Below are 16,639 nucleotides of genomic sequence, written 5' to 3' on the forward strand. Positions count from 1 at the left end.
TGCACTCTTTGTTATCCATCCATCTCCACATTCTCCATTGTACATTGGGTGACAGAGCAGCGTAGTCAGTGGGTCTCTTCGTGTGTTTATTACAGTTGTTAATTTTTATGGAGGGAGATTGGTGCAATCACAGAAGGCCCCCCCCAATTCCTTCCCCCCCCCATAATTACTTTCCCTGTTTCCTCATTCCATTTCTTTTGCCGTATTCCATTCCTTTGCCCGTCTCCCGTTCCCTTGCCCGTTCCCTTCCCTTGCCCGTTCCCTTCCCTTGCCCGTTCCCTTCCCTTGCCCGTTCCCTTCCCTTGCCCGTTCCCTTCCCTTGCCCGTTCCCTTCCCTTGCCCGCCGTTCCCTTCCCTTGCCCGTTCCCTTCCCTTGCCCGTCTCCCGTTCCCTTCCCTTGCCCGTCTCCCGTTCCCTTCCCTTGCCCGTCTCCCGTTCCCTTCCCTTGCCCGTCTCCCGTTCCCTTCCCTTGCCTCGTCTCCCGTTCCCTTGCCTCGTCTCCCGTTCCCTTCCCTTGCCTCGTCTCCCGTTCCCTTTTCCCTGCCCTTCCTTGCCCATTTCCCTGCCCTTCCTTGCCCATTTCCCTGCCCTTCCTTGCCCATTTCCCTGCCCTTCCTTGCCCATTTCCCTGCCCTTCCTTGCCCATTTCCCTGCCCTTCCTTGCCCATTTCCCTGCCCTTCCTTGCCCATTTCCCTGCCCTTCCTTGCCCATTTCCCTGCCCTTCCTTGCCCATTTCCCTGCCCCTCCTTGCCCATTTCCCTGCCCCTCCTTGCCCCGTCTCCCATTTCCCTGCCCCTCCTTGCCCCGTCTCCCATTTCCCTGCCCCGTCTCCGTTTTCCCTGCCCTTCCTTGCCCCGTCTCCCATTTCCCTGCCCTTCCTTGCCCCGTCTCCCATTTCCCTGCCCTTCCTTGCCCCGTCTCCCATTTCCCTGCCCTTCCTTGCCCCGTCTCCCATTTCCCTGCCCTTCCTTGCCCCGTCTCCCATTTCCATTCCTTTCCCTGGTGATTGGCTACATTTACTGCAGGTGGCAACTATAAGCACCGCAGTGTACCAGTACGGCGAGACCTGTTTCCAGGTGCCCATGCACGCTTCCCCAGCTGACCTGTACTGTGATTGGACAAAACGCAAGTGTTTCAGCCAATGATTTTGGCTCTATACCTGCTGATCAGCTGTGGCCAATAACCGCACAGATTTCTGTGTTTACCCTACACACAGAATTCTGCAAAGACAGCGATCTGGCTGTTTCTTCTTCCTGAAATCTACTCTTGAGTTCAGAGAGAAAAAGCAGCCAGATCCGCCAGTAAAAGCGGCACACATTAACCCGTTGGCGCCGGCCGCACGCACGCAAATATGTAGTTTCTCGGCGGGCGTGCCTTGTCAAACTTCCGCATATTTGCGTTGAGTGTGAATACAGCGGTGACGAGAACTCGCGTCCTGCGCGCTCCCGGTACAGTTACTGACGGCGGCTAACGAAAAGCTCAGAATCGCTACTTGGGATTGGGAGCTTTCCAATCATGTGACAGCCAATCGCGGCGCTCACATGATCATAAACCCCCATCCCATCTCCCGGCATCTTAAACCCCTTAAAGGGTCGGGAGGCCCCGGCTCTAAGGGGATAAACAGTTAACCTCTTGATTGCCCCTAGATGTTATCCTCTTCCCAGCCAGTGTCATTAGTACAGTGTATAGTATTATCACTGTATTAGACCCGGTTCACACAGGGGCGACTTGTCGGGCGACTTAGCCGCCTGACAAGTTGTGCTCCATTCTGTACAATGGAACCGTTCTAATAAGAGCGACTCAAGTCGCTTTGAATTAGAGAAAGGTTCCTGTATGACTTCAGAGCGGATGGCATTGACTTCCATGCAGTACGGGGCGGCTTCTGAGTCGGGCGACTTTGAAGCCGCCCCTATGTGAACCGGCTCTCAATGTCACTGGTGATGCAAGTGTCAGCTAGTTAGTGTCCCTCCCAGCCAGTATCTGTTAGCACCAGATTGTCCACCACCCTATCACAGTCACACTATAAGTTGCTAATTACTGGTTGCTGAATGGCAAAATATTGGCTTGGTTATGAAGGGGGTAAAACCTACCGGAGGTCTAGTGGTTAATGAATGACATATTTTCTCTTCACAGCCGCCAGAACCAGCTAAAAGACCACCAACAACAGCAGCAGCAGCAGCAACCTCCGCCACCACCCCCGGTGGTATCCTTGTGTCAGCTCCCCGATGACGTGGACTGTCTGACCGTCCCCCGTTATAAGAGAGACCTGGTGCAGAAACTGAAGATCCTGAGACAGGAGCTGTCCCAGCAGCAGCCTCAAGCTGGACATTGCCGCATCGAGGTGTCCCGGGAGGAGATCTTCGAGGTACGCGTTTCTCTCTATTCATGTCTGAGGATTAGACGCAGGGCGAGGCAGGTGACACGCGTTTTGCCCCTACTTTGGCCATTAATTTAACTTCTTCTCGCCCGGTCAATAGACAATTGACGTCCGGGAAGTGGTTGTGAAATCCTGACTGGACGTCTATTGACGTCCTGCAGGATTACATGCCGGCGCGCACCTGTGGGGGCACGCGGCGATCGGTGATGCGGGGTGTCAGTCTGACACCCTGCATCTCTGATCTCGGTAAAGAGCGTCCGGCGGAGGCTCTTTACCACGTCATCAGCCGTGTCCAATCACGGCTGATCACGATGTAAAGACGCAAGTAGAGGAGAGCCGATCGGCGGCTCTCCTGAAGGAGGGTTCGCGCTGATTGTTTATCAGCGCAGCCCCCCCTCGGATGCCCACACTAGACCACCAGAGAAGGGGGCAGTGAAAAAAAAGATGCCAATCAGTTCCCACAAATGGGCACTGACTGGCAACATAGGCACTGGGATAAACAAGTGATGCCTAGTAATGCCCTCAGTGTCCCTCGGTGCCACCCCTCAGTGTCGGTGCCACCCCTCAGTGTCGGTGCCACCCCTCAGTGTCGGTGCCACCCCTCAGTGTCGGTGCCACCCCTCAGTGTCGGTGCCACCCCTCGGTGTCGGTGCCACCCCTCAGTGCCCATCCATGCCCAGCGCCGCCTATCAGTGCCGCCTCACTGGCTTGGGCAGGAAGGTGCGTAAGTGCCTGGTATGGAAGTGATTAAGAACTTGGGTCACATGGTTATGCTTAGAAATGGGGGGGGGGGGGTCCTACTTCAGTATAAAAGGTTCCATTCACAGAGCTGTATCTACCACTTTAAGAAATGCGGTAAAATACGGCTCAGCGTTTAAAAAAAATTGCCATTCCCAAAAAAAACGACTAAATTACGGCATGTGTTATTTCATGAAGTGTTGCAGTATTTTAGTAGAGCTTGCAGCAATTTAACGCCACCGGTGACCGGCAACCATTCGTAAATCACTGGTTGTTGGGGACTGGCAGCTGTTCCCCACTGCCAGCTGAATGTAAACAAAAGATTTGCCGGCAATGAAAAATTGTTTAAAAACAATACTATTAGCCGGCTGGTCCTTCTGTAATTTTGGCTTCAGGCGGCACCCAGGACCCACCGTAGACTAACCCAAGCTGACCGGCTGGTCCTTGGCGCTTATCCAGCTTATAGGCGGCTCCCAGGGCAGATGATAGACTAACCCAAGCTGACCGGCTGGTCCTTGGCGCTTATCCAGCTTATAGGTGGCTCCCAGGGCAGATGATAGACTAACCCAAGCTGACTGGCTGGTCCTTGGCGCTTATCCTGCTCATAGGTGGCTCCCAGGGCGGATGATAGACTAACCCAAGCTGACCGCCAAGGTCTTTGGCAGAATTCGGCTCCAGGTGGCCCTTCAGGTCTGGTATAGATTTTGAGGGGAACCCCAAGCCAAAATAAAAAAAAAAAAGGGGCGATGTGCACTGAAAAATCCACACCAGACCCTTATCTGAGCTTGCAGCCCGGTAGGTCAGGACGGGGGGAGGGGGGGTCCCCATCATGTGAATGAGTAGGGTTGTGTACTCCTTCACCAAAAAAGTGATCCATGATCAATCACAATGAATGCCACCACTGCCAAATAAAGTAAGGGGTGGGGTCGTTTGGGTGGCCCAGCCCCCTTGTGACATCACTGACCCAGCATGCCCCCCGCCCCCCGGTCGGTGACGTCATAAGAGGATGGAGAATACAATTCTGACGGGATGTCTTCTCCTCTGCTTACTGAATGGTTGTTTCATGTCTTGCAGGAGTCGTACAGGCAGGTGATGAAGATGAGGCCGAAGGACCTGTGGAAGAGACTTATGATCAAATTCCGTGGGGAGGAGGGCTTGGACTATGGAGGCGTGGCCAGGTGAGTAAAGACGGCAATGTATTAGTGTGCTGTGTGTCCCTGATGTGTCCTGCAGCGGGGAGCCCCAGAATGCCTGGAGGGAAGTGTCCTTAAAGGAGTTGTAAGCCCTCAGGGTTTACTTTCTATGCATTAAAGAGGAAAAACCTCCTGTGCAGCAGCCCCCCCAGAGCCCCCCACTTTCTTACCTGAGCCCAATCGTTCCAGCGACGGGCATGAGCACAGCAGCTCCAGTCCTCATTGGATAGATTGAGAACAGCAGGAGCCATTAGTGGCACTAGTACAATAATATGCACTGTACTAATAATATGCACTGTACTAATGACACTGGATGGGAAGGGGGTTAACATCCATCAGTGGCGCTCAAAGGGTTAACTCTGTGCCTATCCAGTGTTTTTTGCAGTGTGTGGGGGAGGTGCTTTTACTAGAGGAAGAGATGGATCCTAGACCCTGCTTTGCGGAGACACAGAATCCATGCCTTCCCTCTTGTCAGAACGGCGATCTGCCTTGTTTACATGTGCAGATCACTGTTCTACCTCTGTGCAGAATGATCGGTGGGTGTCGGCAGACATCGAGCGGTATCTGCCGATAGGCTCCCACTGGGTGCAATCGCAGCAGGAGCGAGCCTGCGACTGCGGCACACGTGCGCCCCCTGCTGCAGGCTCGCTTCCGCTGTGATTAAACACAGTTGGGAGCCTATCGGCACATGGAAGTGTCAGATCACGTGTGTGTGTGTGTATGTATGTATGTGTATATGTATGTGTGTGTGTGTGTGTGTATATATATATACACACACATTCATACATACAGTGGAACCTTGGTTTACAAGTAACGCGTTTAACGAGCGTTTTGAATAACGAGCAACTTTTTTTTTTTTTTACAAAAATCTGACTCCGTTTTCTCGCAAAACAAGCAGAATTCAAGCTAATGTTGTGCGCAGTACCGCATTTGGCCAGAGGTGCGGGGAGCACCAATGAACGTTTCAGAGCCGTTTGGAAATACTCGGAATCTCTCAGGAATACTCCGTTCCCAAGAGTTTTTGTGATCAGCCGAGCTGTCCCCGAGTATTTCCGAGGTTCTCCACCGCCCCCCACCTCTGGCCAAATGCTGTATTGCATAACATAGAAGTCAATGCGGAACAAATAATCTTTCTATGGGGAAACTCGCTTTGGTATGCGAGTGCTTTGGATTACGAGCGTTCTCCTGGAACGGATTATACTCGTAATCCAAGGTTCCACTGTACACGCATGATCTGGTGCAGAGGTGCTTCCCCTGTTCCTAAGGGAGTGAACACCACCACTGATCTATGGAAACCACCCAACATCTACTAGGAATATAATCCGTTCCAGGAGAACACTCGTAATCCAAAGTACTCGCATATCAAAGCGAGTTTCCCCATAGAAGTCAATGGAAATTAAAATAATTGGTTCCGCATTGACTTCAATGGCATGCAATACCACATGTGGCCAGAGGTGGGGGGGGGGGCGCCGGAAAGGCCCGGGGACAGCTCGGCTGAACTCTGAAAACCTCAGGCTCGGGAACGGAGCCTGAGGAGGGAGTACATCAAGGATGCGGGGTGGGGGTGCCCTCTTTACACTGGGGAGAAACAGGGTTATGTAATGAGAAACATCCTATCACTGCGGACGAGTGTTTTCCTGAACTCTGTGTGCTGCTCGGTGACCATTAATTATTGTACAGATTGGTTTCCTTCAGTTTTGGGTCTTTGTTGTTTTGCAGGGAGTGGCTTTACCTGTTGTCTCACGAGATGTTGAACCCGTACTACGGCCTCTTCCAGTATTCCCGCGACGACATCTACACACTACAGATCAACCCAGATTCTGCGGTCAACCCGGTACGTGGCCCCTCCTCCTCCTCCTCGTGTCTTCTGCTTGCCCCTCCATTGGCTGCCGCTCAACCAACAAATTAAATTCAAGATACTAAAAGTAACTTGCAAAGCCTTCCACAACTCGGCCCCAGCTTAACTGGTATCAAAATACCAACCCAATCACTGTCTTCGTTCCTTCCAAGATCTCCTGCTCTCTAGCTCCCTTGTCACCTCATCCCATGCCCAGGACTTCTCCCGAGCCGCTCCCATCCCCTGGAATTCTCTACCCCAATCTGTCCGATTTATCTTCTACTTTGTTTACTTTCAGACCAGTGGCAGCCTGTCCATTAAGGGGCGCCATCCCCTCTATCCACACCACCCCCTATATGATAGATTCATGCATCCGATTTCCAGTCGCACTCTGACAGATGTCTCTCGTTCTCTCTCTCCATCTCCAGGAACATCTCTCCTATTTCCATTTTGTGGGGAGGATTATGGGCATGGCGGTTTTTCACGGGCACTACATTGACGGAGGCTTCACGCTACCCTTTTATAAGCAGCTGCTTGGGAAATCCATCACGTTGGACGACATGGAGTCTGTGGACCCCGACCTGCATAACAGCCTGGTCTGGATTCTGTAAGTATACCCAACGGATAGCCGATGTCTGTGTGTCTCTGTCTCTGTGTGTCTCTCTCTCTCACTCACTCACTCACTCACTCACTCACACATACACACACACTCTCTTTTCCTCTCTCGTTCTCTTTTCCTCTCTCTCGTTCTCTTTTCCTCTCTCTCGTTCTCTTTCCCTCTCTCTCGTTCTCTTTGCCTCTCTCTCGTTCTCTTTGCCACTCTCTCGTTCTCTTTGCCACTCTCTCGTTCTCTTTGCCACTCTCTCGTTCTCTTTGCCACTCTCTCGTTCTCTTTGCCACTCTCTCGTTCTCTTTGCCACTCTCTCGTTCTCTTTGCCACTCTCTCGTTCTCTTTGCCACTCTCTCGTTCTCTTTGCCACTCTCTCGTTCTCTTTGCCACTCTCTCGTTCTCTTTGCCACTCTCTCGTTCTCTTTGCCACTCTCTCGTTCTCTTTGCCACTCTCTCGTTCTCTTTGCCACTCTCTCGTTCTCTTTGCCACTCTCTCGTTCTCTTTGCCACTCTCTCGTTCTCTTTGCCACTCTCTCGTTCTCTTTGCCACTCTCTCGTTCTCTTTGCCACTCTCTCGTTCTCTTTGCCACTCTCTCGTTCTCTTTGCCACTCTCTCGTTCTCTTTGCCACTCTCTCGTTCTCTTTGCCACTCTCTCGTTCTCTTTGCCACTCTCTCGTTCTCTTTGCCACTCTCTCGTTCTCTTTGCCACTCTCTCGTTCTCTTTGCCACTCTCTCGTTCTCTTTGCCACTCTCTCGTTCTCTTTGCCACTCTCTCGTTCTCTTTGCCACTCTCTCGTTCTCTTTGCCACTCTCTCGTTCTCTTTGCCACTCTCTCGTTCTCTTTCCCTTCGATTTCTGTGACAATGTTTCTGTCTTTATCCAGAGAGAATGACATCACGGCGGTGTTGGATCACACGTTCTGCGTAGAACACAGCGCCTACGGTGAACTCATCCAACACGAGCTGAAGCCGAATGGGAAGACCATCCCGGTGACGGAAGAAACCAAAAAGGAATACGTCAGGTAGGTGGGGCCTCAGCGGGTTCCTAATCATGTGACTTCTGTGTTGCCCTGATGACTTCTATTCAGGTACACTTGGGTTATACTGCCACCTACAGGAGGCTGGGACACTGGCAACAAAAAAAGTTGTAGGCCAGAACTGTATGACCTTCAGGCTAATCCCGAGGTGGTAAGCAGTCGGTGTTGGCTTGTTGTGTTCTCCTAGGAAAGAAAGCCGGCAGCTCGATCTTCCACAACCAATGTTTATTAATCCATGTGTAGTAAAGAAATACTCGGCTTACGCGTTTCAGAGTGTATCCTTTAAAAGGGTTGTATTTGTTTTTATAAAAATAACAAACATGCCTATACTTACCTGCTTTAAATAGTTACATACAGTGGAACCTTGGATTAAGAGCATAATCCATTGCAGGAGAATGCTTGTAATTCAAAGCACTCGCATATCAAAGCGAGTTTCCCCATAGAAGTCAGTATAAACGAAAATAATTTGTTCTGCGTTGACTTCAATGGCATGCAATACCGCATGTGGCCAGAGGTGGGGGGCGGCACGGAGAGCCTCGGAAAGGCCCACTCCCGAGCATTTATCCAGATACACCATGTCTACAGACCTTCCTTTATCCAGATACACCACGTCTACAGGCCTTCCTTTATCCAGATACACCACGTCTACGGGTCTTCCTTTATCCAGATACACCACGTCTACGGGCCTTCCTTTATCCAGATACACCACGTCTACGGGCCTTCCTTTATCTAGATACACCACATCTACGGGCCTTCCTTTATCTAGATACACCACGTCTACGGGCCTTCCTTTATCCAGATACACCACGTCTACGGGCGTTCCTTTATCCAGATACACCACGTCTACGGGCCTTCCTTTATCTAGATACACCACGTCTACGGGCCTTCCTTTATCTAGATACACCACGTCTACGGGCCTTCCTTTATCTAGATACACCACGTCTACGGGTCTTCCTTTATCCAGATACACCACGTCTACGGGCCTTCCTTTATCCAGATACACCACGTCTACGGACTTCCTTTATCCAGATACACCACGTCTACGGGCCTTCCTTTATCTAGATACACCACGTCTACGGGCCTTCCTTTATCCAGATACACCATGTCTACGGGCCTTCCTTTATCTAGATACACCATGTCTACGGGCCTTCCTTTATCCAGATACACCACGTCTACGGGTCTTCCTTTATCCAGATACACCACGTCTACGGGCCTTCCTTTATCTAGATACACCACGTCTACGGGCCTTCCTTTATCCAGATACACCACGTCTACGGGCCTTCCTTTATCTAGATACACCACGTCTACGGGCCTTCCTTTATCTAGATACACCACATCTACGGGCCTTCCTTTATGGCAACTCGCCTCCTCATAGAAGGTTAATAGATTGGTTTGGCAAGAACGATTCTTCATAAATCCATGCTGATTACTGCTAATAATGCCGTTCTCGTTCCTAACTCTTGTGTATATAGTCCCTTATCATCCCCTCCAAGAGCTTACATACTATTGATGTTAGGCTGACTGGTCTGTAGTTCCCAGGGTTATGTCTTGGCCCTTTTTTAAATATTGGTGCCGTGCTGGCTTTTCTCCAATCAGCTGGTATCGTACCAGTGAGAACCTTCCTTTATTTAGATGCACCACGTCTACGGGCTTTCCTTTATCCAGATACACCACGTCTACGGGCCTTCCTTTATCCAGATACACCACGTCTACGGGCCTTCCTTTATCCAGATACACCACATCTACAGGCCTTCCTTTATCTAGATACACCACGTCTACGGACCTTCCTTTATCCAGATACACCACGTCTACGGGCCTTCCTTTATCCAGATACAACACGTCTACGGGCCTTCCTTTATCTAGATACACCTCGTCTACGGGCCTTCCTTTATCTAGAGTCACCACGTCTACGGGCCTTCCTTTATCCAGATGTACCACGTCTACGGACCTTCCTTTATCCAGATGTACCACGTCTACGGGCCTTCCTTTATCCAGATGCACCACGTCTACGGGCCTTCCTTTATCCAGATGCACCACGTCTACGGGCCTTCCTTTATCCAGATACACCACGTCTACGGGCCTTCCTTTATCCAGATACACCACGTCTACGGGCCTTCCTTTATCCAGATACACCACGTCTACGGGCCTTCCTTTATCCAGATACACCACGTCTACGGGCCTTCCTTTATCTAGAGTCGCCACGTCTACGGGCCTTCCTTTATCCAGATACACCACGTCTACGGGTCTTCCTTTATGGCAACTGACCACCTCATAGAAGGTTAATAGATTGGTTTGGCAAGAACGATTCTTCATGAATCCATGCTGATTACTGCTAATGATGCCGTTCTCGTTACTAAACTCTTGTGTGTGTGTGTGTGTGTGTGTGTGTGTGTGTGTGTGTATATAGTCCCTTATCATCCCCTCCAAGAGCTTACATACTATTGATGTTAGGCTGACTGATCTGTAGTTCCCAGGGTTATGTCTTGGCCCTTTTTTAAATATTGGTGCCATGCTGGCTTTTCTCCAATCAGCTGGTACCGTACCAGTGAGAACCTTCCTTTATTTAGTTGCACCACGTCTACGGACCTTCCTTTATCCAGATACACCACGTCTACGGGCCTTCCTTTATCCAGATACACCACGTCTACGAGCCTTCCTTTATCTAGATACACCACGTCTACGGGCCTTCCTTTATCCAGATACACCACGTCTACGAGCCTTCCTTTATCTAGATACGGGCCTTCCTTTATCTAGATACACCACGTCTACGGGCCTTCCTTTATCTAAAGTCACCACGTCTACGGGCCTTCCTTTATCTAGAGTCACCACGTTTACGGGCCTTCCTTTATCTAGAGTCACCACGTCTACGGGCCTTCCTTTATCTGGAGTCACCATGTCTACGGGCCTTCCTTTATCTAGAGTCACCACGTCTACGGGCCTTCCTTTATCTAGAGTCACCACGTCTACGGGCCTTCCTTTATCTAGAGTCACCACGTCTACGGGCCTTCCTTTATCTAGAGTCACCACGTCTACGGGCCTTCCTTTATCTGGAGTCACCACGTCTACGGGCCTTCCTTTATCTAGAGTCACCACGTCTACGGGCCTTCCTTTATCTAGAGTCACCAAGTCTACGGGCCTTCCTTTATCTAGAGTCACCACGTCTACGGGCCTTCCTTTATCTAGAGTCACCACGTCTACGGGCCTTCCTTTATCTAGAGTCACCACGTCTACGGGCCTTCCTTTATCTAGAGTCACCACGTCTACGGGCCTTCCTTTATGGCAACTCACCTCCTCATAGAAGGTTAATAGATTGGTTTGGGAAGAACGATTCTTCATGAATCCATGCTGATTACTGCTAATGATGCCGTTCTCGTTACTAAACTCTTGTGTGTATATAGTCCCTTATCATCCCCTCCAAGAGCTTACGTACTATTGATGTTAGGCTGACTGGTCTGTAGTTTCCAGGGTTATGTCTTGGCCCTTTTTTAAATATTGGTGCCATGCTGGCTTTTCTCCAATCAGCTGGGACCGTACCAGTGAGAACCTTCCTTTATCTAGATACACCACGTCTACGGGCCTTCCTTTATCCAGATACACCACGTCTACAGACCTTCCTTTATCCAGATACACCACGCCTATGGACCTTCCTTTAGATACACCACGTCTACGGGCCTTCCTTTATCCAGATACACCACGTCTACGGGCCTTCCTTTATCCAGATACACCACGTCTACGGGTCTTCCTTTATGGCAACTCACCACCTCATAGAAGGTTAACTCTTCATGAATTAATGCTGATTACTGCTAATGATGCCGTTCTCGTTACTAAACTCTTGTATATAGTCCCTTATCATCCCCTCCAAGAGTTTACATACTTTTGATGTCAGGCTGACTGGTCTGAAGTTTCCAGGGTTATGTCTTGGCCCTTTTTTAAATATTGGTGCCACGCTGGCTTTTCTCCAATCAGCTGGTACCGTATTAGCGAGGGCCTTCCTTTATCTAGATGGCAACTCCCCTCCTCATAAAAGGTTAATAGATTGGTTTGGGAAGAACGATTCATGAATCCATGCTGATTACTGCTAATGATACCATTTTGGTTTTGCACAGCCGCCCCGATCCTCTTCTTTTTGGGGTACCCGTCTGCACTACAGGCCCCTCCTCTACAAGCCGCTTTCCCTGGGGGCTCCCCATCCGTTCTCGCTCCCGAGTCCCGCCGCTGTGTCCGTTGACACAGACAGCGGGACTCGGCCCCCCGTGTCACTGGATTTCATTGACGGCCTTGGGAACCAATGGCTTCTGCTACTATAAGTCTGTCCAGTGAGGAGAGAGGCAGCGGCTGGAGCTGCTGCACTCGTGCACATCGCTGGATCGCATTGGGCTTGGGTAAGAAAAACGGGGGGGTTCTGGGGGGAAGCTGCAGCACAGGAGGTTTTTCATCTTAATGCATAGAATGCATTAAGGTGAAAAACCTTGAGGCTTTACAATTATTTTAATCATGGCCATGCGCCGAAACGCGTAAGTTCTCAGTTTGTACTACACCCAGATTAATAAACTCGGAAGATCGAGCTGCTGGCCTCTTTATATAGAACGGTATAACCCCCCTCCTCTACCCAGCATGCTTTTCTGCTAGCGTCCTACTTGGCACGCACCCCACCTGATTTTAATCGCCCTAATCCTCTGCTGTTCTGATTCTAGATTGTACGTGAACTGGAGGTTTCTGCGGGGGATCGAAGCGCAGTTCCTGGCTCTGCAGAAAGGATTTAATGAAGTTATCCCACAACACCTGCTGAAGTCCTTCGATGAGAAGGAGCTGGAGGTAAGTCCTGCCCTGTGGGCCGTCTTTGGTCCACCAGGTAGAGAGCGTTCCACGCCATCACATGAGGTGCTGGGACTTGTAGTTCTACTAAAAAATTGGAAAATGGAGGAATAATCGGACTTGTAAGGGTGCTTAATGCAGATAATACCCCTGAAGAAGCCCCAAAGTGCGAAACATGTTGGGAGTTCATACTGCTATACCACAAGACGACCATGTGCAAATTATGAAATGACCGCTATTGATCTAAAAGCTACATCAGAATACAAATTACATAGATATATATGTCATTATTAACACGTTTATATTCTGTTTTTCTGATGTAGCTTTCAGATCTTAAGCGGTCATCGTTCCCCAATTCATGCGGTCTCTTGAAATCTTCCTTCTTCATCGCCAAGGCTCCTTTCGTCACTTCCCTCGACGCCTCCGCTTGCTACTGCTCTTGGGAGATGAGTGTCATCATTTCCCAGGCGTCAGTGGGCAGCGCCGAGGGCTAGATTGTCGTAACAGGGCGGGCGCTTCCGCCGCCCGTTGTTATGGCAACCTGTATACTCTACAGCGTTTCCCCCCCCTTCCGGTGCTTCTCTGGCTCTCCCGTGCCATCGGGGGCCCGGAGAGCGAATCGGCCGGCGCTGGCTGTGAAGCATAGAGATGACTGGTGACCAGATGGTCACCAGTCATCTCTATGACCGTCGGAGGCCCGGGCGTGACGTTATGACGTCACGCCGCCCGGGTAACCGGAAGTAAACAAAGCCGCAACCGGCATGTGATCGGTGAATTATTTTTTCACCGATCTCATGCTTTCCAGCCTGGAGGAGAGATGTGAGGTCTTATTGACCCCGCCTCTATATACAAAGAGGACCTGTCACACTGATTCATATTACAAGGGATGTTTACATTCCTTGTAATAGGAATAAAAGTGATCAAAAAAAAGTGTAAAAAAAAAAAAAAATGAAGTAAAATAAAAATAAATTAAATATATATATATATTTAAATATATATATATATATATATATATATATATATATATATATATATATATATATATATATATTTTTTTTTTAAACGCCCCTGTCCCCGGTAGCTCGCGCTCAAAGGCGAACACGCATGCAAGTCCTGCCCACCTATGTAAACGCCATTCAAACCCCACATGTGAGGTATCGTCGCGTGCGTTAGAGCGCGTGCAACAATTCTAGCACTAGACCTCCTCTGTAACTCGAAAATCGTAACCTGTACAAAAAATGTTAAAGCGTCGCCTATGGAGATGTTTAAGTACCCTAGTTTGGCGCCATTCCATGAGTGTGCGCAATTTTAAAGCATGACATGTTAGGTATCTATTTACTCGGCGTAACATCTTTCATATTATACAAAAAAATTGGACTAAGGGCTCTTTCACACGTCAGCTCAGTTTCTTTTGTCCGCTCCGTCGGCTCAGCGGGGATCCTGTCTCTGTTCCGCTGTCCCCTATGGGGAACCGGATGCAGACGGACCGTCTGTCCGTCTGCATCGGTTCTGTTCGCCGGACGGAAGAAAAATAGGGTTTTCTTCCGTCCGAAAACCGGATCCCGGCGGACGCTAGCGGATGCTCCATCCGCTAACGGACGCGTTCCCATAGGGATTCATTACAAGTCCGTTAACGGACTTGTAATGAACGGACAGGCGGAACGGACATGTGAAAGGGGCCTAACTTTACTGTTTTGTTATTTTTTAATTCATGAAACCGTTCTTTTTCCTTCCAATAAAAGGCGTTTGAAAAATTATTGCGCAAATACTGTGCGAGAAAATAAGTTGCAATGACAAAATCTCAAAAAAATCCTCTAGAGCACATGGGCCCAGAAGAGCCATGTCCTCTCCTGACCCTAGGCAGAAAAAAACTGGGGCTGCATGAGGCAGAGTGAGGGATGTACCTGGGGGATCCGCCCCCTGGGAGGTACTGTGCTGTGTGAAGTTTTTTAACACTTAAAGTGCCGATTTCTGTATAGTCAATCCCCTAAAAGCAAGGATAATACCCCTAAGGTCAATTGCTGCTGTGTCCGTCCATGAACGGAAGAGAAATAGGCCCGGCGGGCAAGTGGTTAAAAGTCCCATCAGTCCCATCTTTTCAAACTCTTCTGTATCCAGGGATGTAGCGCTGATAAGTTGTGTATCGTTCACTCGCATTATCAACCAAGTCGTTCTACTGAACCCGATGATCTCCATCTCTTTTGTTTCCAGCTAATCATTTGTGGGCTGGGGAAGATCGATGTGAGCGATTGGAAATCCAACACCCGATTAAAGCACTGCACGGCGGAAAGCAACATCGTGAAATGGTTCTGGAAGGGGGTGGAGTCCTTCGATGAGGAGAGGAGAGCGCGGCTACTGCAGTTTGTCACCGGATCGTCTCGAGTTCCTCTGCAAGGCTTTAAAGCGTTACAAGGTAAGGGGGTGTCACCTGCCCTGGAGGGGGCGGGGCATGATATTGGGGTCACGTCTGCCCTGGGGGGGGGTTATCTTGAAGTCCCTGAACAAACGTGTGAAGCGAGGACCGTCCCTCTTACCCATTGGTCAGAAATATTCTGAGATTTGTGGGCCCTTAACGGGGACACAGAGTGGCGCAGACTCCCCCATAGTCCTGCCGTTTTCATACTGGTGATGGAAAAGGGTTCTACTACAATGGGGTCCTTGGGGGACAGCGAGGCACATGATGGAAGAGGACCCCTCGGGGGCGGGCGGGAGGTGGGGGATGTTTGGATATGATTAACCACTTAAGACCCGGGCCTTTAGGCTGCTTTCACATTGGGCAGCGGAGGTGCGGTGACGGTAAAGCCGCGCTATTTTTAGTGCCACTATACCGTCGTATTTACCGCGATATTCGGGCGCTAGCAATGAGGTTTTAACCCCCGCTAGTGGCCGTAAAAGGGTATTACCGTGGTTTCCTATTGATTTCAATGGATAGGCGCGGTATAGGAGCGGTAAACACCTCGCTCCTATACCGCTCCCAAGATGCGGATAGCAGGACTTTTGGAGCGGTCCTGCTACCGCACCACTTCAGTGTGAAAGCCTTCGGGCTTTCACACTGAAGCCTGCAGGGCAAGATTTATTCATGCGGTATAGCAGCGCTATTTTTAGCGCTGTACCACATGAATAACGCATCAATGTGAAAGGGGCTTAAGGCAGCTAAAGGACCCGGACAGTTTTTGGCGATTCGGCACTGCGTCGCTTTAACTGGCAATTGCGCGGTTGTGCGACGTGGCTCCCGAACAAAATTGGCGTCCTTTTTTCCTCACAAATAGAGCTTTCTTTTGGTGGTATTTCATCACCTCTGCGTTTTTATTATTTTTTGCGCTATAAACAAAAATAGAGCGATTTTGAAAAAAATTCAATATTTTTTACTTTTTGCTATAATAAATATCCCCAAAAATATATAAAAAAAAAAAATGTTCTCCTTAGTTAAGTCTGATACGTATTCTTCTACATATTTTGGTAAAAAAAAATCGCAATAACCGTTTATCGGTTGGTTTGCGCAAAATTTATAGCGTTTACAAAATAGGGGATAGTTTTATTGCATTTTTATTAATAATTTTTTTTTTTTTACTACTAACGGCGGCGATCAGCGATTTTTTTTCGTGACTGCGACATTATGGCGGACACTTCGGACAATTTTGACACATTTTTGGGACCATTGTCATTTTCACAGCAAAAAAATTTATTCAAAATGCACTGATTACTGTGAAAAATGACAATTGCAGTTTGGGAGTTAACCACAAGGGGGCGCTGAAGGGGTTAAGTGTGACCTCATCTGTTTTTCTAACTGTAGGGGGGTGTGGCTGTAGGTGTGACATCATTGATTGTGATTCCCTATTAAAGGGAACACACAATCAATGCGGGCGCTACAGTGAAGAACGGGGAAGCTGTGTTTACACACGGCTCTCCCCGTTCTTCAGCTCCGGGGACCGATCGCGGGACTCCAGCGGCGATCGGGTCCGCGAGTTCCGCAGTCACGGAGCTTCGGACCCACGGCTGGGCACTAACAGAGGACGTACCTGTACATGCCT

General features: G+C 49.5%; 1 protein-coding gene across 2 annotated transcripts in view; it reads left to right on the top strand.

The window, feature by feature from the left end:
* Positions 1-16,639, top strand: part of SMURF2 (SMAD specific E3 ubiquitin protein ligase 2) — a gene marked incomplete at its 5' end in the record, with an annotated part of 53,448 nt that overhangs the window by 34,322 nt on the left and 2,487 nt on the right. For both annotated transcript variants that reach the window (XM_040331012.1, XM_040331013.1), the window contains 7 exon segments: positions 2,135-2,366; positions 4,191-4,294; positions 6,029-6,143; positions 6,575-6,753; positions 7,641-7,778; positions 12,488-12,608; positions 14,820-15,021. In XM_040331012.1, the coding sequence (XP_040186946.1) occupies positions 2,135-2,366; positions 4,191-4,294; positions 6,029-6,143; positions 6,575-6,753; positions 7,641-7,778; positions 12,488-12,608; positions 14,820-15,021 (1,091 nt within the window).

The sequence above is a fragment of the Rana temporaria genome, chromosome 12 (assembly GCF_905171775.1).
Source record: "Rana temporaria chromosome 12, aRanTem1.1, whole genome shotgun sequence".
Taxonomy (NCBI): Eukaryota; Metazoa; Chordata; class Amphibia; order Anura; family Ranidae; genus Rana; species Rana temporaria.